This window comes from Manacus vitellinus, unplaced genomic scaffold, assembly GCF_001715985.3.
Source record: "Manacus vitellinus isolate BGI_N305 unplaced genomic scaffold, ASM171598v3 scaffold_28_pilon, whole genome shotgun sequence".
Classification (NCBI taxonomy): Eukaryota; Metazoa; Chordata; class Aves; order Passeriformes; family Pipridae; genus Manacus; species Manacus vitellinus.
The window spans coordinates 2,444,667-2,469,154 of record NW_021940122.1 but is presented as its reverse complement, the minus strand read 5'-3'; the positions used below and the strand labels follow the sequence as shown (position 1 = coordinate 2,469,154).

The following is a 24,488-nucleotide window of genomic DNA, read 5'->3' as shown; positions in this document are numbered from 1 at the left end:
AATGCAATGAATATTATGTCTGTGCAAAGACTAAAGTGATTTCTGTAGTGCAGTGTCAGATTCACTCTTCACTCTTCTCAGCAGTTTTGAACAGAACTTTCTGCAGAGTAAACTGCTATAGTTCTAACACTTCCTCTAATTGTGCTTCTCAAGTGTTTCATATTCCAAAAATCTACTGCTCATTTAAATCAACTTTGCATTAAAAAAATTCTACAGCAAAGCAGTCAAAGTAGAAGAAACATGGAAACTTACCAGTAATTTTCAAACAGACAGAACTATTTCCAAAGTTTTGGGAGCAGGAAAGTACTGTAATTTTACACTTGTAATTGAGTAACTGAAAAATACTTATACTTCTCTCACACTCTATGGAAATTAAGATGCAAATTTTTCTGTGTGCAAGGGTTCAAGGTGAGTGTTAACCCACACATCTCTATCATTTTATGTTATTGACATGTATAAATATATAGCTGATTATCTTGTTCCGTGACAGCTATATAGCAAAATTTGATTATGACAGTGGAACTCCTCAATTTTGAAAATTCTCAAACTGATGAAACTTTCATGCACTAAAGGGCAAAATATTGATAAGCTTACTTGCTCTAGTTGGAGGAACACGTGGACTGGGTGAAGTTTTAGGTTTGGAAGGCCCTGGACGTGTATCTTTAGGAGCTGAAAGAAAGAAACTGGGTTAAACATTACTAAAGTTTCCCAAGGTATCAGTGTCAACGACCACCCACAACAGTCAATAAAAACAAAACAAAGATTTGAACCAAAGGTATTTTTATGGAAGTGATTCAAAAGGGAGGTTTTTTTAACAAAGTCAGATTATAGTGAAAAGAAAAAGTCTTCTGTGACAAAACAACAACTAAGCATGAGATAGAATTACTGGTTCCATTTAAGAAGAGGATTTAAAAAATAAAAGAAGAAGAAAACAGAATAAGTAGCTTCAAATACAAAAGACACCACTGCTCTGTAATGGAGGTTGTCCTGGAATGATGCACAGTACCAGATTCAAGTGACAAAAAAGTCCTTAGTCAAACGGATCTGCCTCAAGCAATCGTGTGACCCAAGATCACTGAAGTAATTGTTTTCTGACAGTGAAACTGAGGTTTGAGTGAAATGGAATAATTTTTCAGTCCTCTATGATGGACTGAATTTCATTTCATAAACTAGAGAGGAAGGGAAGCAGAGAAAGCAAGCTTGCAGCTTGCAGCTCTGCAAATCTGCTCTACCCCAATCATATGACCAACAGAAACCATGCCTCCTCTACAGTATGACTGAGGACATATAGGTTAGGGTCCTGTTCTGATCTACCTTCTGCCTCTTATCATTAAATATTGAAGAAAATTGCCCTATGTTCTGTGTATAACAACTTGAAAGGAACAAGGGATTTCCTCAATTGTGCAGAAAATAAAAAAAGTAACAGAGAACCCTGACTGTTAAATTATTAAAGAACATGAAAAGAAAGGTGACAAATTTTTGTAGGTCTACTCTTAATGATTTGTGCTGAAGAAGAAAGAAAATATGACTACTCAAACAAGAAATCATCATTACCTATTGTTGACTTTGGTTTCTCAGTTCTAAACTTAATTGGTTCCAGAACTGTATTAGCAAAATAAAACAACAAAAACAAATATTACCAGGAACAATCAAGATATTACAATCACTGCCTCCACAATAATCATACCATCCCTGCTACAGCTGATGACAGATGGTCACTTGTCCCTGAAATTCAACACTTCAGAGTATTATGCTGCTCAGAATTGCCTCCAGTTCAAGGTAATAGCTCCAATACAGAACAGATCCCAAATATAAATCTGAAGCTTTTGTAAAAGCCACAAAGAGACTGTGGGTGGTTTTTCACCTTCATCTTTGTACACTTTCCTGACTTATTTCAAGAGGGTTTTGTTTCAAACAATAGCTGCAGACTTACTGGGGGGAAAAGGAGCCCAAGTTATCATCTCTCTGCCCATTTTTTTCAGCAATACCATCTAATACTGCATTTACTTTGGGTACCTGCACTGGGTCTGGGTGGGACAGAGTCTATTTTCTTCATAGCAGCCCCTGTGGTACTCTGTTTTAAATTCGTGACTAAGATGTGTTGCTAACATACCAGTGTTTTAGCTATTGCTGATTATGGCTTGTTCCAGCATCAAGGAGTTCTCTGTTTTTAACTCTGCCCCCAAGTAAGTAGGTTGGGGGTGGGTGCCAGGGGGGAACACATCCAGGACTGCTGAACCAAATTAACCAAAGGGATATTCCCCCTCGTATAATGTTATGCTTAGCCACAAAACTTTCCTAAAGGACCCATTGCTCCCAGATTGGCACTGGTCTCCTAGTGGGATGTGGTCGGTGGTATCACTTGGTTCCCCCACTCCTTTATTTATTCTTCACTTGTTAAACTGTCTTTATGTTGAGCTACAATTTTTTTTCTCCCTTCTGCTCCTCTAATTCTCTCCCCCAAACCACTGTGGGGTGGAATGAGAAAGTGGCTGGTTATGTGCTTAGTTGCTGGCTAGGGTCAACCCTCTACAATACCTCATGCAACAGCTAGTGTGAGTTGTATAACTTACTTTCTCCATCCTTAACTAAATAAAATGATACCCCTCCTTTTCATCTTCGCTTCACCAAAACAAGAAAATTCACACAGAAAAGACCTGTTTTCACTGAGAATTGTACAGAAAATACTCACTGTTGCAGTGAGTTAAAATGTAGCAAAGAACTGTAGACAGAGATTTTAAACTTACCAGGTTGCTTATAAATTCCACAATTTTATCACACAAGGAATATATGTGCAAGGGATACATATAAATCTGAAGCTCCACTGATCACAGTAGATTTCATAAGACACACATATCAGTATGAAAATGTAAAGAAACAATGTACTTGCCTGGTTTTGTTTGTGACATCTCTGAGCTTGGTGATGTTCGGGGTTTGGAAGGAACACGGTGTGGTTCCTTAGGGACTGAAAAAAGAAATAATTTCAAGAACTCATCCTGACAGAAGACATAATGTTAAAAAAGAATGTATGCCTTTGGGACCCTCTGGAAACATGAAAAACTTGAGTAATGGAGATATATGAAAGCTTGAAAGAGTGCTGATGGAGAACCTCTGTAACAGGATAGCATAAAGCAAGACCAGTATGGATGGACCAATATATAAGGTGAAGCAGCACATGACAGAATCTGAGTATAGAGACAAGTAGTCAAAGGTAGATTGTGGTGCTTCTGTCCACTTTACAGAATGCATTTGTGTGAAAAAAAACAACCAGAAAAGATGATTATTAATTGTTAGTATAAAATCATCAAAAAATCTCTTACAGGATGAAATTTAATAGCAAAAAATTATGATGGTGGAGTACAATGAATACTTGTGATGCTCAGCATACACTGAGAGAAAAGCTGAATGTGATGGTCCCCAAGTGATTTACGCTCTAGGTAAAACTGTTACCTATTGTTGGTTTTAGTTGATCAGTTCTAAATGTTATGGATTCCAGGACTGTATTGGAAACAAAACATAGAAGACATTTTGAAAATTGAAGAGAATAACTCCACTTACAATTAGTATTACTTGACTAGTAACTGCCTTCTGAATCATATACTATGTATACTGCCTCATAAAGAAACAGTTACCTTTAAAGAAGTCTCTGAGAAAGCAATGTAACCTGCAAGATAATGTGAGCTTTGTTCTCCCATGGGCCTCAGTGAGATATCCAAATATATAGCATTATGTCATTCAAAAATGGCTTTCTAGAGACACAAATATCTTCCTTTTGTGGTGTATTTCAGGTGCAGTTTATATATACAGTTGGAATCAGAGACTATTTGCTTGTTTACTGTATGCCATATTATTAAAGAGCACTATGGTGTATTGTTGTTGCACAGTCATATTATTCAGCTCTAAACTGGTATGGATCTAAAATAAAACTGCATGTTTAAGAGACATAAAGGTGTGAAATTGATGGTATCCCTCTCTGTGTCAGTTTTTCTTTATGAATTACAATAAAAAAGAAAAAAATTCTTTTGATCTTTTAAGATAAGTGATCACAAGGTAAGTGGATGATGCTATGGAAAAAGTTCTGTATATTATAGATTCTTGAAGAAACAGTAAGTTGTTGTGTTGGTTTTTTTGTTTTGTTTTGTTTTTTTAAACACAAAACAGTACAAGTTTGTAACATTTGTGTGACAAAACCATTAATCATTTTTGAGAAGGTCAGACTACCATAATAATGAAAAACGGCCACAGAGGTAAAAGCTGAGCTAATGAGAAGCTGCATTTTAAGGTGTAATTTGGAAACAATGTTTTATAATCAGCTGTCATGGTTAAAAAACTATGAGAGGACAAGGTTTTTTCTTTTGTTTTCTACAGGCGATAATCACATCTAAGAGATAACATCAGATTTAAAAAGAATATTGCTTCGTGTCTACAGTTTAAAGATCTTCATTAAATTCATTATCATTAAATTTTTCACATTTACCAAAAGATAACATATGTTAATATTTGATACCCTTGAAATTTTCTGTTGATATTACAAACTGGATAGCAGGGGACAGAAAGTAATTTTTCCTGCCTACTACTGAATTCAACTGCACTCACATCTCATGACCTAAAAATCCAGTATTTTGGAATACCAATTAAATGATCATTAATGCCAATAAATATAAACAAACACTAACTATGTACTGGGCAATTTCTCATGCAGAAAATAAAAATGTCATGAAATTAAGTAATTGTTACTTAAAAAGGAAACATAACATATTTATTCTAACAGTGCAAAGCAGTGTGGGAAATAATTGTACCACCCAAGTAGCCACAGTGCATACATTAACTGCTTGGTATTTGCTTCAGTTAGCACAGTTAATCTGAGCGTAACAAAATTATTCTCATCCTGTTGCCCTGAAGTAACAGAGATTTATTCTTTTGCATGATGAAAAATACCTAGCAAATAAACTGCAAATAAATTGCTGAGCACAGCAGAACAGAACCCCATTATGTTTTAACTGGCTCAGGTAACTAAACAGCTGCTCAGAAATACATTTCAATCCAATATAAACTGAATCAGAAATAATCACAAAGCAGTTTACCATCTTTGGCTTGTGGGATATGAGGTTTGGGTGAAGTTTTAGGTTTGGAAGGAACACGTTGAGTCTCCCTTGGAGCTGGAAGAGAAAATGTGCGTAATAAGTTGGTTAAATTGCACAGCAATTTAACAAATCTGATACCAGATGAACATACAAGCACAGAAACCTCACACCTGCAACCAAGAAGTCTCCTTGTAGGAATAGGAAAGTCAGGTAATACTCTCCATGTGTTTACAACAGTCTAAACAGGAAAGTGGAAGTTTAGTAATTTTTGAAGCTTAGTTGTTTGTTGGGTTTTTGTTTTGTTTTGTTTTCATAAAAACTGGAACAAACACAAACAAGCATAATTATGAGAAAGGTGATTGAGAGCTGCCAGAATAATTTTCTTAAAAACCAGGCAATATTCCAGCTGTGAAGAGAGCAATAAGCCCAATAGTCGTGAATGCCAAGCAAGAGAATTACCTAGAAGGAAAATGAAGTTAAATGAAACAATCCTAAGGCATAAGGTGATTAACTTCAGTGATGCTTTCTGTGATGGAAAAAAGCAGACATGACAGCTGGCCAAGGAAATATCATTACCTATCGTTGGCCTTGGGGGTTCAATTCTAATAGGATCCAAGACTGCAACAGAAACAGTGTGACAAAGTAAATGCAGAATATACTCCGAAAACCTAAAATTACTACACCGATACATATAAAAGCAGGTGCTAATACAACATCACGGTAATGTGGATCTTCAAACTAACTGTTACTTTTTAAAACCATGGGCAATTAAAGTTCCTAATAATACAGGTTAAATAAGAAATATATAATTGGGCAAACTTGATGGCAACAGAAGCAAAAATATGAGGATAGAAATCAGTGAATCTTAGAACAAGCAAGAGAAGTGATCACGGAGTTTAACCCAGAGAGGAACTCTTGATATAAAAAATGTCAGGAATCTCCAAATTGAAGTCTGTTACTAATTGAAAGTAGCATGCTGACCATGACAAGACAGTTGAATTTTTCCTCTAAGGTAAGCAATTAAGCAGAGGACTAAAAGGCTGCTATTGGTACAGCTATACTTAATAATTATCTGAAAAAACTTATTTTGGTAAAACCTCTTAGTTTTTCTTCATTAGAGCCGCTTACAATTTGGATAACAAAATTGATATATCATGTCCTTTTCCTCCTCATAAACTATGCCAAATGTGGGAAAAAAATTATGAAATGGCAGAGTCTATAAAAATTTCCTGGCAGTAAAGAAAATACATTAAAATAATATTAATGCATAAACTCTCCCCTCTCAAGGCATTAACAAATAAAACTATAAAACTTTGATTGCAATTGGTGCTTTTCATACTACCTCTTAGAAGACATCTCCATGCTAGAAACATTGAGAAGTAATAAAGCATCAAGATTACACTTCCATTTGTTTGGGTTTGGACCACATATGAATAAGCAAGAAGCCTACAGGAAATGGTGCTTTCAACTGCACATATTATTAGACCAGTGAAAAGAAGAATGACTAAAGATGACTCATAATCATTACCCTCTGCAGTCTTTGGACGTTCATATGTGTAGGGACTCCTAGTAGTGACTGACACTGGAATGGTTGCTGCTGGAATAAAGAGAATTTTCTTGAGAGAAATACAGGTGCACCTATATCTATTTTTCAGCTGCTGGCATGGCTCAGCTGCTCTTGCTTCCCAGTCAAAATTCACCTCCTCCCAACTATTCTGAAACACTGAGTAAACGATAAATTTACCGAATGTTCATAACTACCCTGTGTGACTTTTGTGGCTCTTAAAAATTCAAAAGTGCATTTATGCTACAGGAACACAACAGCAGAGGACCTCTCTAAATCTTCATCTTCCTGTTCTACTAAAGTTTTTTTCTCCTTCTCTTTATGGCTGTAGGCCACTAAAGAGAAACAGTGGCAGAGAAATCCTTTTTCTTTGGTAAATCTTTCTATTAATTTTCCCGAGTTTCTTCCATAGTGATGCCTTTGCATATTAGATGTGAAAGACTTCAGGTGTAAATAACTGTAAAGTCACAGAAGGCAAGGCTGAAGATCCCAGTAGATTAACTAGTGCCACAGCACGTTAGATAATCAAGTTAACAAGTTTCCTGACTCTATCTACAGTACTTAATTAGGTTTGAAAGGGATGAACTCCAAAGACTGAAAAATATAAGGATCTTTGAAGACAAAGTTTGTAGAATTATTTAGTATTAGCATGGTTTTATAACTGGAGCCCATTTTCATTCCTAAATACATCTATGGTCATTAAGTAACCTCTGTTCTTATCCAAACCTACAAACTTTACTTCACTTTTTTACTCTGCTTTGACTCTTCTCAGTCTATCTTCTTTTACCTATACTTGCACGACACATATTTTAATTAGGAAAGAAAAAGTGATTGGTGAATGTTGTACAATGTGCCCAAAATTATATTTTTGGACATACTGGTGACTTGTCATGATGAAATTCACAAGCATTTCAAGACTCACAAGTACACTTATTTCAAGGAAATCACCTTAAAATACAATAAAACCTGAGACCCTCTAAAACTCTGTCAGTTTAGATACAAAATTACTTTAAATAATTTAAAAGCCTCTATTTCCATGCATGAAGGTTTGTGGTGAGGGGATTATGTCTGGGAGGATTCTGTTTAAGTGAAAAAGACTGAATTATTTCAGAATTTTAATTTTCCCCTCATTTATTTGCTGACATTTTTAAACAGTTAATGGTTGATGTATTTGATACTATTGCCACTACTCTAAGAAAGCAAAATATTCCAAAATTTCTTCAAGACAAATAATTTAAGTAAAGTAGTTTCCCAGAGAGGTTGTGGGATCTCAGTCCCTGGAGAGACTGAAAAACTTTTCCAGAAAGAAAATGTTGCAGTGCAGTTGGGTGCATGACAGAAAATTCATTATCATTTCCTGTTCTGAAAAATGGAGAACTTAGTATGTTTAGATAGAGGTGTTCATGCTAACAATAGTATAGGTGAGGACAGTGGCTGGGCGTGATCCCATTGGCAACAAAAACTCTTTTTCATCCAGGTAATAGATTCAATTACCCAAATATCAAGAAAAAGAATGGAGTTGTGAACTTCCACTAGAATGTATAGTTTGTTGTTTGGAAGGATTGAAAATTGTGTCTATGTTTGGGGGTTTTCAAATGAAGTTTTTTTCTCTACTGAAAATCAGAAACTGCACAAAAGACGTATTAAAAATGAGAGCCAAAATTAACTTTCAGGATCTCTGTTTGACCCAAAGTGGGTCATTAGTAAGTCCCTGATCAAGTATGAATTTGTCACATATTCTTCATTACTTTGATTCACTGTTAAGGAAAGCTGACAACGACTGTCATGACACAAGTTTCTAATTTAGTCTGAACTCTGAAGTGAGCAGGAACATCCTGCTCTTTGACCATTTTGCCACCCACCCAAAAGCCAGGTTCTGCCCATGCATATTTTATGCCTCAAATAATATCTTCTGAACAAGAATATCATCATTTGTCACATCAGAATACATGCCAATTTCCCAATTACCTACCTACAGGAAAATCCTTACAAGCTTTATTGTGATTAAAAAGTGTGTATTAGGATTCCACCTGGTTGGTGAGTGAAACCACCAACAGGGAAAGGACAAGGAAGAGACGAGTACAAACACAGAATCATGACACTTTTTTTGGAGTCATATAGAAACTTGTTATATAGCTATTCAGTGTGGAAACATCAGCATAAAATCTTGATCTTGTCAGTCCAAGGGTGTAAAATAATTTCATGCAACAGTTTTCAAATGAGTTGTTTTTTTTTTCTCTGTTGTTTTAAAAAACAACATGCTGGATTCAGATCTATATTCAAACATAGGCATTTACAGCAGAGACAAAAGTAATTATTCTTGTAATAAAACACTGGACTTCCTACACTAAAAATTATGTAGCAGCTGTAATCAGCATGAAAAACTAATTATACACACCACTTTGAGACAGTTCCAAGTCATAAGTACCATTCAGTTAACAAGCTTCCCAGGGAATAATTTGGTCTGAAGAGAGTAATTTCTTTTTACGAGCAAAAAATAATTTGCAGGGAATCTGGAAAGAATTTAATGAAATTGTCTGATCTCTTCCAGCATTAAGTGAGACATTCTTACAATAAACAGTTGTGCAATTTTAAGCTTTTTAACTTCATTATAAACCATGTAACATTATAAATATTTGTGTAACTTTATTTACTTATTCTCCAGGTCCAGAAAATGCCAGGTGTATTTTGTTCTCTGCCATATATCATAGACCAAATTCAACCCCAGTGTGAAGGTGCTATTTGAGATCATAGAATATGCCCTTAGTAAATTCCAGAATAGAATTCCACTCTTATTTCCACAGTTTCAGTTAAGTCTACATATGCATTAATGACCACTGAATCAATAAAAATCCTACTGTTCTATGTAAGATGCTATAACCATCAGCAAAGCAGGAACATTTACATGTTCCGGACTCTATGCTGAACTAAGTTGGAAAATTTGTGAATTTGAAATGAAAAGCAGGAAAACAACTTGTATCAATGCCGGGCTGTGCGAGTTGGTGATTTAGGATACAAAAGTTAAAAGTTTTCTTGGTTTGCTTCTTTTTTCTTTCCTTTTTGGATTCAATACAAAAATATTATTCGTCAAAGAGGAATTCCTCATCTTTCTGATGATTAAGTGCCAAACTTCACACAGAATAAATTTAAGCTAAAATGCACTACTTAAGTGATAAACTATAACAAAGGATGGCTATGGAAGTGAGTTACCAGGCTTAGTTCGTGGCTTTTTGGGTCTGGTAGATGGTCTAGGTTTAGATGCAGAAGGTGTGAGTTTTGCTTCTTTAGGAGCTGAAAGAAATATACTGGATTATAAGTTTATCCTTTCCACTTTATCACATAAAAATGAGAAGGGCAACAAATGGCTACTAGGAACAAGAGCAAATGGTAAAATCAGATATGCCAAGAGGGTTTCTCAAAAACCTTCCTAAGCCTTCACTACCCCAGCAAAATCCCTGCTTGTTCTTCACTGCAAAATTAAGTAGATTTAAAATATGTAATTGTAGCTTGCAATCAGATTCTAATGTTCCTCTCATTAAGTTAGCAAATTCATTTTTGCAAGATACCTAAGACGTAAAACAATAGTCCTTTTTATCCTTCTGAATTCCAAGTCAATTTAAAGCCTTCAGAAGACATAAATAGACAAAATATGCAAAAATGTCCTCAATTTTCAGCACTATAAAGAAATTACTGGCAGGCAGCTGAAAGAACATGGAATCAATAATAAAAAACAGAATTGCTCCATAACTGTAGTCATTGAATTCTGCTAATAAAATAGAAGTAGCATCATGTAAATAGTAAAAATTAAGAACAACCAGTCCTAGAAACCTTTTTCCCCCTAAACATGCATGGGCTGGAACTATAATTCACTAATCTGACTGTTTGTCTGACCTCGGATGAACAGTTTTGGGCAGTGTAGGCAGCAATTTTGTTCATCTTTAAAAAGCTGCACTCTGAGACTGCTTCATAGCAGTAGACACAGTGGAAAAGTGTTTGACATTTACAGTGAGACATGAAGTGACTGAGAGGTGTTTTTCAAGCCAAAATGACATTCAGAAGGATTTATAAAACAGTAGAATTAACACATTCACCTAGTGCCACAGGAATCCTTCATTGAGTGTTCTAGGATTAGTACCCACAATATTACCCTTGCACTTGGCTTTTCAATTGTATTTCCAAGGGGTTTGTGATTATTTTTGAGGGTAAAGAGTGTTGGTGTAGAAAAACTCCCAATAAAATGGAACACAATTCTGATTCCCAAAATTTTACTGTACCACAGAACTAGAGAAAATGTATGGGGAAAAAAATGGTTTCTTCTTCTCCTAAGCTTAGAAAAACAATTCGGAATGCTTATCTCCTAACTTTTTCCCTCTTTTAGAGAAATGGATTAAATACAGTACAAGCTATGAGATGAAGTAGCAGAGTCCAGACGGTGGTTTGGACTGCAAAGAAGAATGACCAACAGCTACAGAAACATGTATTACCTAGTGTTGCTCTTGGTTGCTCAACAGTCTGAGAAGTTTTAGGCTTCAAAAGTGGTGGTTTAGGAGCTAGAAAAGAAAAATTCGAGTGTAATCGAACCAATCAGTAGATGTATTAGCAGGAAGCCAAGAGGGTTATAATTCCAACAGTTCAGGGGAGTTGTTTTTTAAACAGTCTGGAGAAGCCTCACTCTTATGTGTAAGACTCTACACTCCTTTTAGTTTTGTTTCCTATGAAATTGCACACTGTATGCTTGTGGCTATGTGTGAGTCTGTTTCTAAGGCTCCTTCCCCATTTTTATGTTCTCAGGACATTTTCATCTGTTATTGGATTCAATTAGCAAATAGATTTACGTTATGGGAGAACAGTGAGAAAGGATGGATGAGGTTTTTGACTGAAGAAAAGAATGTGGTCCATATCAAATACCAGAGAATCTATGTGAAAGAGGAAACTTCTAAATACCAAATTCTTTCTGAAATGTTAAATGAGTACCTACAGTAAATTGTAAGAGAGGTATAAGACAACAAAGACAGCTCCTGCTTTTTACTGACCTGTCTGTTTATAAGACATGAGAACAGAAACATTTTAGGGCTCTAGTAATCCACACTGTAATACTTATTGTCCAGCACCTGAATCACTAAAGGAGGCAAATTAATTTCTCTTAATGCCAAATAATTTCATGTGTATATGAAAGTTTTTCTTCTACTTTGAGAAAGATCTCCTGTTTCCACTAAAATGGCAATGCTTTTCATTGGGTTCTCTACAGAAGGATTACTGATCACATGAGCAGTACTTTACTTTCAATCAACAAACTCTTTGGACTAGGAAAGATGTCATCTTTGCCATAGTATGTCTGTGGGAGATGGGGATTGGCAAGGGAGATTATAGAAATAATAATAACACATGTTGCTCATACAAGGGATATTTTCTCATTCCAGTCCTTTAGAAAGGTTGCAGGACTAGAGAACTTGTTTATGTTTTTATCACTGGACCCAAATGCATAAAACTGATGAGTTTAACTCTCATTCCTTATGTTAGGCAATATCAAATGATCAATTTTAGAATGATGAGCTAATCAGGATGCTTATGTACTGCATAGCTCCTATTGCTTTTACAAGTTTCACTTAGATATTTTTAGTGAACACATCTCTCTGCATACCAACTTATAAAAATGGTGCACGCAATTACCAGGTTTCACATCCTGTACTTCTGGGGTAGCAGATGGTTTCAGTTTAGAAGGAATAAGTGGTAGTATTTCTTTTGGAGCTGAAAGAAAGAGCTCAGTTTGCAATCAAAAATTGTTTAACAAGCATTTCCCATAACAAACAGCACATGTCACAAGTTTATATTGAAGAAAAGACAACTTAGTATGGAATGTCAAAGCTAGCTTGATGAAATAGGATTTTAAAATGTGGAATGGAGATGATACTGAAATGTTGTGCATTGATCAGAAATAAGATTGTGTGACTCCAAAACAATAAAAATTTCCATTTTGAAAGCTTTACAGACACAATCAGCACATGCGTGTGCATTGGGAGAAAAAGAGATAGACAGAACACTCATAAGAGGATGACGGTGTTTTGTCATGCAAGAGGTAAGTTTTACTTCTCTGAGACAGTAAAACCATCCAGAACTATGTTCTCATAAACAAATATGTCAAGAACAATCAGTCTAATGAAAATGGAAGGACAAGACTCTCTAACCAGGAAAAAGAATGTTTATGCATGTGAGACGATGTGCTAGAAGAAATGCATTCAAATGGGATGAAGTGCTCAAAACAAACACAGAGTTTTTCACTGGGTGAAAACAACATTACCTAATGTTACCCTTGGCCATTGAAAAGGACGAGAAGTTTTAGGTGTGAAAGATTCCAGAATGGATTCACTTGTTGCTGCTGGAAGAAATTATGACAGTCATAAGAGAGCAAAGAGCTAATGGAAGAAACTCTTCTTTCATAAGCAAAAACAAATTTGTTTTTACAAGAACAACAAATATTTAACTAATGCTTGGACAGTTAAGTATCTATTAGGGAGAAACTCAGAGCTGCACAGAGCTTCAGTCACTATAAATTGGCACATTTTTGATGGATATTTATTTCCTCCTGCCGTTATTACAACTGCTCTGGATCTCAACCACTGCTGAGTAAGATTTTAAGCAGAGCTCTTGAACATTTTGGGTTTTGGTGCAATACTCAAGGGAGGTGATGTTGTGTAAAATGCAGGAATTTATTGAAGAGGACATGTTAAACAATTTGTCAGGCATTAAAACATACAGCATTTGGAGAAGAAAGCTGACAGCTGATCCAACCATGGCTTCAGTCCAAAAGCATCAAGTATCTGTGACTGTTAACCAATTTCATGCTGTTAAGAATACACTATCCTTAATCTTTTTAACAAGGCTGCAACAATAAAATGCAGCCTGCAGCTCACATCACAGTGTTTTCATCATAACTACATACAAATACTGTTTCTCAGTTATCTATGTGGCATATCTTTCAAAATACTGAAAGAGACTCATGTGATTATGAGTTGTCACAAGCATAGTAACTGTGAGAAAGCACTAATTTCAAATGCCAGCAGGAACATACTTTCAAAATTCAGGTGTTAGAGGCTAATACAAACATGCACTGAAAGTGCTATCAGTGTACTCATTTCAGTCAGTTTTAGAGCATGATTTGAGCTACTGAACTAAGAACTAGGTATAGAGATTATTGTACCTGGTCCAGGACCTGCTATTTCAGGCTTACTAGGTGTCACAGGGCTTGAAAAAACAGGTTGAATATCACTGAAAACTATAAAAAAACAGTAATCACAATAATCTCTGATTATTAATTCTGCACATAGCTTTTTTAGTTATAGAAGAACAACAAAAATGTTAAAGGCTATACCTAATTTGCAATGCAAAGGTCCACCCACCATAAACATGTGTTACCTCAGCAATGGAGCAGTGTTGGTTTAATGTGTGAGCTGAAGCTAGCTGTTAAAATGAGAGCTAAAACTAAATTGTCAGTTAGTTAAAGTTCATATTACTTTAGACAGCATGGCCTATGTATTTTGAAGCAGCCCAAAAAATATGAAGATAAAAGAACTTCTAATGCCGTGCTTATACAGATAAAACACTCCAAAAAAGGCAGCCCTACAAACATATTTCTGTGGGGGAAAAAAAGACTGCCTTAATTCTTTTCAGTGTTTTATTTTCTGTCAGTACTTTGTACTTTGTTAACGAATTTTAATGTCATATAATCTATGTACATATACACACATGAAAAACAAGGGTAAAATAAAGTTAAAAGAAGTCACTGAACAGAAAAAAATAGTTAGAAAGAAGCTTCCCATGCTGACAAAACAATATATAGTATATAAATGTGTTCTACCTAAGTGTATAACGATTAAGCTTGTAAGAAAAAAACCAAGTAATTTAAAGATTCTTATTAAAATTTAGTAATTATTATTAGTAGTAGTAGTAATAGTAGTAGTAGTATTAAATCAAGATTACTTCATGTAAGTATATCCCAAAGTAGCCCTAGTAGCTTTTTGAGAAACAAATGTGAGATCAGAAACACTATCAAATAAGTTTCTCAGCAGTAAGGACAAGTTGTCATGTAAAAATAAGTACTTTGTCTGTCTACACTAATGATCATGACTCAAGCAGAAGACAATACGGAAAATGACCAAAATATCTAGGATTAATAAGATTTCAAAAATTGCTGTCAAAACATCAAAAGGAGTTTAATGGAAAAGCTAATGCGTTACTGTTACCCGTAGTTGTTGTTAACACGTGAGGTGTTCTGGAAAGTGAAGGCATAGATTTTTCCAGGTCAGCTGAACTTGTAGCTGCAGAAAAATGTAAATACCCCTGAGACAGATTCATATGATGTAGATACATGAAAGGGGGGGAGGAATCAGAAAGATTGTTTTACATTGCTCTGCAAGATGCCAACACCACTACAATAAATTCACGAGATTTCCAGCTTGAAAAGAGAGGAACAAAACCTCAAAGTTTTGAAGATGTCGCATGCACCTAAAAGACACACCCTGCAGAAACTGCAGTCTCCCTAAAGCAGACATCAAGAGGAGTCAATTGGTCTATCTGTGCACATGTAACAGGAAAACCCTGTGCTTTTGACTTCACCTGCACCAAGAGACCTACATACTTTAAATACAAACAAATATGAATTTCTACAACCAGGTATTTCTATTGCCAAAGCTTTGCTTGTTTCGATACAGCAGATGTCAGTATTTTGAGTTACAGATTTTAATATATCATGCAATTTGTCATTTGTGATATTTTATCTAATTGACATAATATAAATTAACACAACTATTGTGATAGAGTCATACAGTGAGGCAGCAAATCCAAAACAATACTGCTGGAATACTAACTTCCAGGTTTAGGATAATTCTCCTTCTCATCTCTCACTATGAATACAAATTTAATCTTGAATACCTATAACCCCAGTAAGAAAAGTTCAGAAGTGAAATAACAACATAACTTGAAAGAAATGTTTAGAAATAGAGAAAACTGCAAAATAATCTGTACTATGCAGTTAACTGAAAATACCTTATGGCAAAATATCCAAGTTAAGAATATATCTTCATAACTGATAATTAATCCATTTAGCTATTGGTCCTTATATTCAAGAGATTAAAACAACACCAAATAATATTAAATGCTGTGGTTACTATTTATTTAATCCTATGCCACAGAATATCACCAGGTAGTTATAGAGCCTAACTATCAGACACTGAGACAAAATTCCACTTCAGACAACACTAAGCAATGAGAGCAAACAGCCTCTAACTGTAAAATCCTTGATGCAAAACCAAATACTAAGTTATGGAAGTATCATAAATATGATTTACCAGTCTCTATTTTTGATATTTCTGCAGATGCAGATGTTTGGGACAGGAAAGTAATATGATTAGAGTCCAGTGAAGCTGGAAAAAAAAAACAACAACACAACCAAAACAAAACATTCTTTTTGGCATCATCTAAACATATAGACTGAACAGATTTCAACATGTTACTAAGAAACTAGGACATGAGAGAAGAAAATGTCTCAAATGCACATGCAATGGATTTTCTAATGTAAATGTGTGAAGATGCACTGCTGATGCAAAAAATGAAGAAGCAGTTACAAGAAATATGAAGAAGACATCACATTACAAGAAATGTGAAACTGCCATATCCAATGCCTGAAGTAACATATGACTCTTTCATCTCTACGCTTACACTTTTCTCCAGTGTAGGTCCCAAGAGAAATAAGTTTGACTAAAAGCACAAGATCTCTTGGGACAATTCCCATCTTGCATCATTACCAGACCTGCAAGAAATATCATTACCACCAAACACTGCTGGTGTCTTGAACCTTGAAGAAACATGCCATGGTTCACCAAAAGCTGAAAAGAGGCATCGAGCTTAAAACCCTAACATGACCTCAAAAGCAGCAGCAGAGCAGAGTGTTCCCATGCCCAGGTGATGTCAATGTAAAGCCATGGGCAGAAGACAACCAGCCACCTTGAAAGTCAGTGAGGAAGCAACAAACGGCTGCACCCTTGGACCAGGACTCCCTGAAGGGTGGTTGAACTGCTGTGCTGTCCTCTTGTGCCAGCCCCGATGGGATTTGCCTCTGAAAAATGCTGTCATATTGGAACAGAGAAGGCAAGACCCGCTCCCAACACACAAAGAAGCAGAGGGATGGAGCTGAAGGCAAGGTGCAATCACGTGGTCTCTCTGCAAGATGTCACATGCTTCCTGCAGAAAATACTTGTCAGCAATGGAAAAAGCATGGGATCAAACAGCAGAATTGCAGAACCAGTGTGGTGAGTGCTTCAGCAAGCCAAGCTGCACCAACAGGTCTTCATCTTGTCCATGGGAGACGAGAAGGATGCCAGGTGGTTTGGGGTGAGAGGCGTGATGGGGAGCAAGGGAGATGGCAGACAATGGAAAAAGAAGAGGTTTGCTAGTTACCCATCACAGTTTGCTTGGTTGCCAGGGAGGAAGGAGTGGTGGACTTCAGCCTTGGTCTTCGAGTAGCTAAGATCAAACACAAAAACCATCTTCAGGTCCTCAGACAGGCTGCTGTTGTAGGGTCATATCAAGACAGAGCTACAGAAAAGGAGACATGGTCCTGCTTGGGCCAGGCTCCCCTGTCACAGCATCAATCTCTGCAGTAGCAGGATGCTGTCTTTCAATTGGCAGAGGTAGCCCAAGATGTCAGAGGAAACCTAGAAATGGAACCCCAGAAAAGGCCACAGAAAGCTCACATGTGTAACAATTTCTAATAAGGAGCCATGGAGGTCCAACCACATCATTGACCCCACTTCTCAGGACATCGACACATCAGAACAGGCTCACCACTGTAGGGAAAAGCATTGCCAAAGTGAGGAAGGAAGGAAGGGAATGGTTGGCTATTTACCCATCCTTGTGGTTTCTGGTGAAGCAGACAAGGTCGATTCCAGGGCTGGTCTCTTGGGTGCTACAGTCAGACATGGAAATGATCTTGAGATATCCACTGAGCCTTGCCACAGCAGTACAAGCAGCATCAGTTCCCAGCCCCCAGATATCTGTATTTAGGGCCACACATGCTTTTCCCTGGCATTACCTTGTGACTCAGTGATCAAATCAAGAGTCAACTGTCTTGTTGTGGTTGCAAGTACCACAATAGTCCTTGAACCTCAGTAACTAAATTGCTCTCCATCAGCATAAAAATTCCTAAGTGTCTAATTCACCCAACCCCTCCTTACGTTTCCTTGAAAGATGCTGAAACAACCGTAATTGCAGAGAGAACAACGGAGTTAGGACTCATCTTAGAATTTGAAATTCAACATGACATGTTCTGGGCATGTCCCCAATGCAAGCAACTGCAAATACTAATTAATAATTAGTAATTATTCTAGCATGAAGGAAGAAACTGCACATTATACTATCAATATCCAGTCATAAGTCCAACCCTTCTTAAAAGTTCAATAATTTTTGCAAATAGGTAATTTCTTACTGTTTTCACTACTATTATTGTTTTTACATAGAATAGACCTCACATGAAAGGCCTCTCCACTCCCCGTGGTATATGATAATTCTTGTTCTTCTTTACAATTAGTACCTGAGCCAATGATTAACATGCCTGTTCATCAAGCTTGAACTTCAGTGCTCATCAAATAAGGAAAAATTAACTTATGTACTCTAAGGAATCCATAAGACATCTATACCACATTAGTAAGAGGAAGTAAAATTATGTTTCTACCATATTGGAATATTTAGTTCTAGAAAGAATTTTCAAAATAAAAACTTCACCTAGAGACACACAGGAATTTTATGACAAATTCTTTTTGTCACCGGTCCCTTCAAAACTGATTTTTCAAGTGATGGAAAAAAGCATTGGTTCAAACATCATAATTATCATGAGTAAGGCAAATGTTTTATAGTGCGTTAACAAACCTAGGTATTGCTCAAAGCAGATGAAAATGATGTCAAGTGACGGCACAGAAAAAGCAAATAAATGAAAATATAATATTTACCCTCCACTGTTCCTTGCCTTGCAAAGTGAGGGGAAGTAGGTTTCAGCTTTGGTCTCTGAGTAACTAAGATTAAATCAGAAAACTGCCTTCAGAAAATAGAGACAAACACTTTTTTTCGAAGCAATGTTAGTACAGAGTTTTAGATGAATCAAGCCTATATTACATTCAGGGTTTTTTTATATAACTATTTGCATTCATTACAGGATTATTCCATTTTTAAATCTGGGTGGTTTAGTTGAGTTAGTCTGTAGAATACAGACTACAGAATACAGTTAATCTAGTGAACTAAGCCTATAGAGCAAAAAATTATGAAAAGTGATCACGAATCTTAAAAATTAAGTGTCTCGTTATATTTTATATAAATGACTGATCATCCTGCTGACATATTTGACATTGCCACTACCAGGAAAAAAAATTGAAATGTGTTGACTACATTTTAAAATACAGCTTTTCATATTTAAGTATTTCAAAGTGATAGCAATTATGATGGAATCACTGTTTACCCTTCACTGTCCTCGTGGTTTTCAGGAATGGAAAAGTTGTGGGCTCCAGGACTGGTCTTGGGAGAGCTAAGATTAGAGATGGAAACTATCTTGAGATGTGAGGGCAATCTCTTTATGCGTATGAAAGCATTGCTTTAATCACATCCAAATAAATCAATATTTATTTGGGTATACTCTTTCTACCAAATAAATCGTACATCTGTTTTTTTGTCACTCTCTATTATCAAAAAAGCACCCAACCACTAGTTAAACACTACCCCTATTGCACACTATTGGCAGTCATGATGCTTCAGAGCTGCCTTTTAACAGCAGTAACTGACAGACTCCAAAATCCATTTTCAGGCAGCAAACAACTACATTCAAACTATATATTGAAAAGTAGTCAATGAATATGCAGCCAGAATGTGCATCGAAGATACTGTCAAGTTTTGGATATATATTTAATCTAAAAAAGAATTAACTAGCACTGATTATTATATACGTCACTACACTTAAAAACCTGAACTTTGAGTCTAAAAAAATACACGCCTGGGAAAAAAAAAGCGGAAACAATAGCTTCTCTGCTGAAAAATGAATTAAGGTGAACTTAAAAAGGATTTCCTTCAAGAGATGAGCCAACTGGTAGGCGAAAAAAAACTTGTGCTTTCTTAACTAAAATCTGTAAGAATCTCTAATAGACCAGCAGTTCCTTAATTTACAGGAGTTTACAAGTTTTCATCCTGAAATGGTATGAAAGACTTCGAACAGACAGAATTTCATATCCACGCTGTAAGACAAGTATAAGCTAAAAGTCACATCTATTTCCAGTTATCAGTGAGCAGATATGTAAACGAGAACAGTGAAATGCAAAGATCATAATAAAAATCCCTTTTCTTGCATAGGAATATATTATTGAAAAATACAGAGTATCTCATTAAAGAATACAGCAAATTCTTAACCCAAGCAGTGATAGGTCAAACAGGTTACCTCAGAAAGTGGAATCGAAATTTTAAAATTGCCATCACACTTGCAAGAACATGGGAAAAGTAGAAGAGTGTAAATTTGATGGACCAAAAAAGAGAAAATTATGAACATGGAATTCTTGTTCTTATTAGACTCCTACACTCTCAGCAAATAAAATCCTTCAAAAATGAATCCAAGGTTTGTAGGGTAGATTAATAGGGGATCTATTGAAAGAGTTTCCAAAATTTCTCCCTTTCAAAGATGCATTTGACTACACTCTTCTCTGTGGCTCTGTGCTGTTTACTGTCCTCTCCATCTTAATTTTGTTTGCTGAAAAATGGGAATAACAAGAGTTCCACAAATATGTTTTCTGAATTACCTAGCCAAAGTTTGCACCTTTACTAACACTGATTTGAAGAAGTGTTAAACACAGCAATTAATATGACAAATATAAAAGGCAGTACCTAGCTGTTAGTGTTCAGGGGAATACTATAGAACCTTTACAAACATCTATAGAGGTTTGCAGCAGAAGACAAGATTCAGACCAATAGAATAAAATGAGAGTTCCTGTGTTCAGCATTAAATGTGTCCTATAGAGGAAAAAAATATTAAAGAAGCTGGTTTGATTCTTTAGGAAACATGCAGAAAGCTGACAAACCTTTTATCTCCCCAGATAAAAAAATTATTCCTTTTTTCTCCTAGACATATCTGGACTATCAAGGTCTCAAACTACCTAAAGAATTCCTGGACTTGGGTTTGCAGTTTTCACTGTGCTATCTTTGATCTCTGTAATAAGAATTTTGTCACTGCACCACAGCTAGGGAGTCCTCCTCCACTAGAAATATACTTGAATATTCTACGAAACTTCAGAATTTACAACTTGAACAACTTTTAAGCTGTTTTAAAACCAAAACTGAACATGAACAGTCAATATAAAATAAATATACAAAGAGAACTTCCTACACATATCGCTCCCTGTCTCCAACATTGTAACTTACTGGGAAGATGTTTTACATACCTATAACCACAGAAATTCACTTTCATAAAAAGAAAAAGATAAAATAAAAAAATGGTATAACACTTCAAACAACACAGTAGCTATCTGTATCAGGATACTCTGCACATAGTGGAGAAGTTGAAGTTTGATTATGAGTCTCACAGTGTTTCATAGTAAAATTCTATTACATTAAGCAATACATAATTGGTCAATGGCAATTATGGGTAATACTAAGAATTAGTACTGCAAAAGTGAACTAAGAGTTTGGAAAAAAAGTCATAATCCAGCATTTTAAACATCATATATATATATTGCCTTAAATTAAAGTACCTGATGCAGAATTTTTATCTTGCAGTTGTTCTTATCCCCAAAGTAAAGGAAAGCAAACCAACATTTCACCAAAAGCACACTGGGGACTCTTTTGATAATTCAAGAACGCTCAGTTCACAAGAAATGTCAGTACCAGACTGCATTGATGGTATTTCCGTGACTCCAGATGCTTTAGACATGAATTTTGAAACTATCTGTGTTTCATTAAGAGCTGAAGAGAAAATCTGGATTTAAAATGCTGAGGAATCTAACTGCTCCTGGGATAGCAAACACACAAGTTGTGATGTTCAAGATGATGTAATTGCAAACACAAACCAGGTACTGGATGCTTAAAAGTCCTTTCTGTATTATGTGAATAAAGAGAAAGATATGTGGCCCCATATGGTGACAAGAGGACCCTGATGGTATACAGAACTTCTTGGAGTTTAAATTACACCAGCAGAAAAATGAAATTCTTACAAGTTGGTGTAAAAGATCAATCCTTTCTCACTATGTACCAAAAATGATTTCTAGTTGCTGATCAAGAAATGATTGATTCAAAACAGTTCTTTAACTAGCTTGCCATTTAGAATTAGAAGCAAATGTGTTCACATCAGAAAAATGGAAGCAAGTGTGTTGAAAACTAAAACAGCTCAATCAGACATGAAAATCATCCTTAAACAGACTCTACAAGAGTGGTAACACTGTGGTTTTAAAGGAAAAAAAGGCTAGATTGAAAGTATTGTCATTACCTCAATAACCACATTGGATTTTTGGGCTGTAGGGCTCCGTAGAGCACAATAAATATGAAGTCATTAATCAGTCTTCAAGAAACAGTCTTGAAGAACTTTGGCAAGTAAACATTTGCTAAAAACAACTAGTTAACAAGTGACCAACTAAGCAATAGGTTTTTAAAAGAAATCATGAGGATAAGTAGGAGACCCACTCCAGGGGATATAACATGCAAGCAAGTATTTCAGTGCAGTAATCTCATTGTGTGGCTGAACTTCACTATTTTTAGTTGAAAGAACCTTCTATTCATTCTCTTCGCTTCCCCTTTCTCCCCTCCCCAGCACAAACATGCAAAACCAAAAACCAGAATTCCTTAGGTTATTCTAAGCAAGTCCCTTAAATACAAACAGCTGTACATGCTAGGGTTTCCCATCTCAAGTCTATGATTGAATATGTAAATTAAGCATTATTATAATATTTAGTCACATTTTTAACTCTCCTTCAAATCTAGGACTTATCAACATGTTTATGTTGAATTCCAGACTAGATCAGGCATGATTTTTTTCCATTCTCTCAAACACTGTAATTGTTGAGAAATTGACCCCTCTAGTTTGGAAAAAGTACAGTATAACTTTCTTTATAGGCAAAGAAAGCAGAATAAAGAATTGAACTTGAATTTGCTATTATATCAATACATAGAAAACCATGATGGAAAACCATTACTGAAACTTTCTGTTAAAGTACTTGATTATAAGTTATTGCTCAGTATGGAAGACGCATTAATGATAGATACTAATTAATACCCCTGAAGAATAAATATATAAACCTAACACATCTCTATTTCTTGATTTTAAGAATGCTTAGTTGGAATCTGCAAGCTTTCCCATTAATCTGCAATTACAGGCAACTGGACAGCTACTAAAAATTTTCTGTCAAATATCCATTTAGTCTACTTTTTGCTACGAGGAAGTTTTGGCAACAACCTGAAATAGGCTTTGGATGAAACTGTCATTATTGAAAGAAAGTGAAATATTTCTTCTTGCAGGTACAGTAAACCAAGCAGAACCTTGAGCATTGATAAAACTGCATTTGTTCAGGGTCATTTTGTAAGGCACTGGTAAGTTAGCTTATTTTGTGAATCGAGGAAGTAGAACCCTAAAGAACAAATGTTGGGAAGGAAGAACAGGAAAACTACGTACTTTAGATTATTATATATTTATAGGTGTAGAGTAATTTAATTGTCAATAAAATACCATCATCTAACAGTTTAATTTTACTGGAGTCTGGCATAACAGGTATTTGAAAGCATCACATCTACCATAGAAGCATCAAGTTAAGATCAATTTGTTGCAAATATTTTCTTTAATTACAATGTTGTGCCATTTATTTCAAAAGCTGCACTCAAGCAATATAGCAATACATCTCATAAGCATGCTTTAGTTTTCGTTAGTTTTGGGCCCATGCTGTCTCCCAATATTGGCAGCAAAATGTCTAACTTAAAATAACTGCTTTAAGTATACTCAGGTTAAAGTATTTAAGAGTCTATTCTCCATTATTTTGAACTCCATATATTCGTTATTATTGATTCTATTATTTCTATGGGACATACTCAACCCTTGCAACCATCAGAATAGTTTCATTAGGGGACTAAAAAAATATTTTCATTAGCTTTCACTCTTACCCATCTGCGGTACCGCAACTTAAAAAGAGAACACTACTGTATGTAATAAGACATGCTGATTAACATCAAGCACAGCAATACAGACCTGTAAATATATCAGGAATGTAGACCAAAATTAGAAGAGAATATTTACTGTTTTAAAGCATCACACAAAATTTCCTATATTTCCTAAGTCTGGTATTTGAGAGAGCAAATGAATTGTGTTTGTTCTGAAGTTATTTTCAATCATGTTCAACTCAATTAACAATATTCCAAATGTTTGATGAAATCTCTGTGGGAATTTCTATTTAAAATCACATTTTTCAAATATTACCAGGTACAGCTGATGGCATTTCTTGAATGCCAGATGTTTCAGATGTTGAGGAAATGTGCTGATTTTCATCCAAAGCTGAAAGAAAATCTGGAGTTAAAACGAGAACTGACTTCAGAGCTGCAGTATTTGGACAGTAGCTGGTGTGCAATTCAAGATGACACTGATGAGAGATCAAGCAATTTGTAAGCAGCTGCAAAGATCAGCTGTGAAATGAGGTGCTACATTAACACTGAAGCTGGTGTGAAATGAAGTAGGGCCAATTCCAAGTAGCTCATGCTAAGTATTCTTCTTCTCACTGGCCTTTGTTTTAAAGTACCTATTCTTTAAATGAAAATTGCAGCTACCAGAAGAAAATTAAAGGCAA

General features: G+C 35.7%; 1 protein-coding gene across 2 annotated transcripts in view; it reads right to left on the bottom strand.

Moving 5' to 3' along the window:
* The window catches only part of ABI3BP (ABI family member 3 binding protein), a 142,074-nt gene that overhangs the window by 45,944 nt on the left and 71,642 nt on the right, over positions 1-24,488 (bottom strand). The window contains exons 19-37 of one of the 2 annotated variants that reach the window (XM_029960708.1): positions 24,125-24,199; positions 19,151-19,216; positions 18,648-18,710; positions 17,549-17,608; positions 17,101-17,166; positions 15,993-16,067; positions 14,889-14,963; positions 13,847-13,921; positions 12,947-13,024; positions 12,319-12,396; positions 11,133-11,198; positions 9,859-9,939; positions 6,613-6,681; positions 5,661-5,702; positions 5,085-5,159; positions 3,451-3,498; positions 2,891-2,965; positions 1,555-1,602; positions 595-669 (exon numbers count right to left, since the gene is read on the bottom strand). In XM_029960708.1, coding sequence (XP_029816568.1) covers positions 595-669; positions 1,555-1,602; positions 2,891-2,965; positions 3,451-3,498; positions 5,085-5,159; positions 5,661-5,702; positions 6,613-6,681; positions 9,859-9,939; positions 11,133-11,198; positions 12,319-12,396; positions 12,947-13,024; positions 13,847-13,921; positions 14,889-14,963; positions 15,993-16,067; positions 17,101-17,166; positions 17,549-17,608; positions 18,648-18,710; positions 19,151-19,216; positions 24,125-24,199 — 1,290 coding nt within the window. The remainder of the gene's footprint in view (positions 1-594; positions 670-1,554; positions 1,603-2,890; positions 2,966-3,450; positions 3,499-5,084; positions 5,160-5,660; positions 5,703-6,612; positions 6,682-9,858; positions 9,940-11,132; positions 11,199-12,318; positions 12,397-12,946; positions 13,025-13,846; positions 13,922-14,888; positions 14,964-15,992; positions 16,068-17,100; positions 17,167-17,548; positions 17,609-18,647; positions 18,711-19,150; positions 19,217-24,124; positions 24,200-24,488) is intronic. The other variant, XM_029960709.1, reaches the window with a different exon arrangement.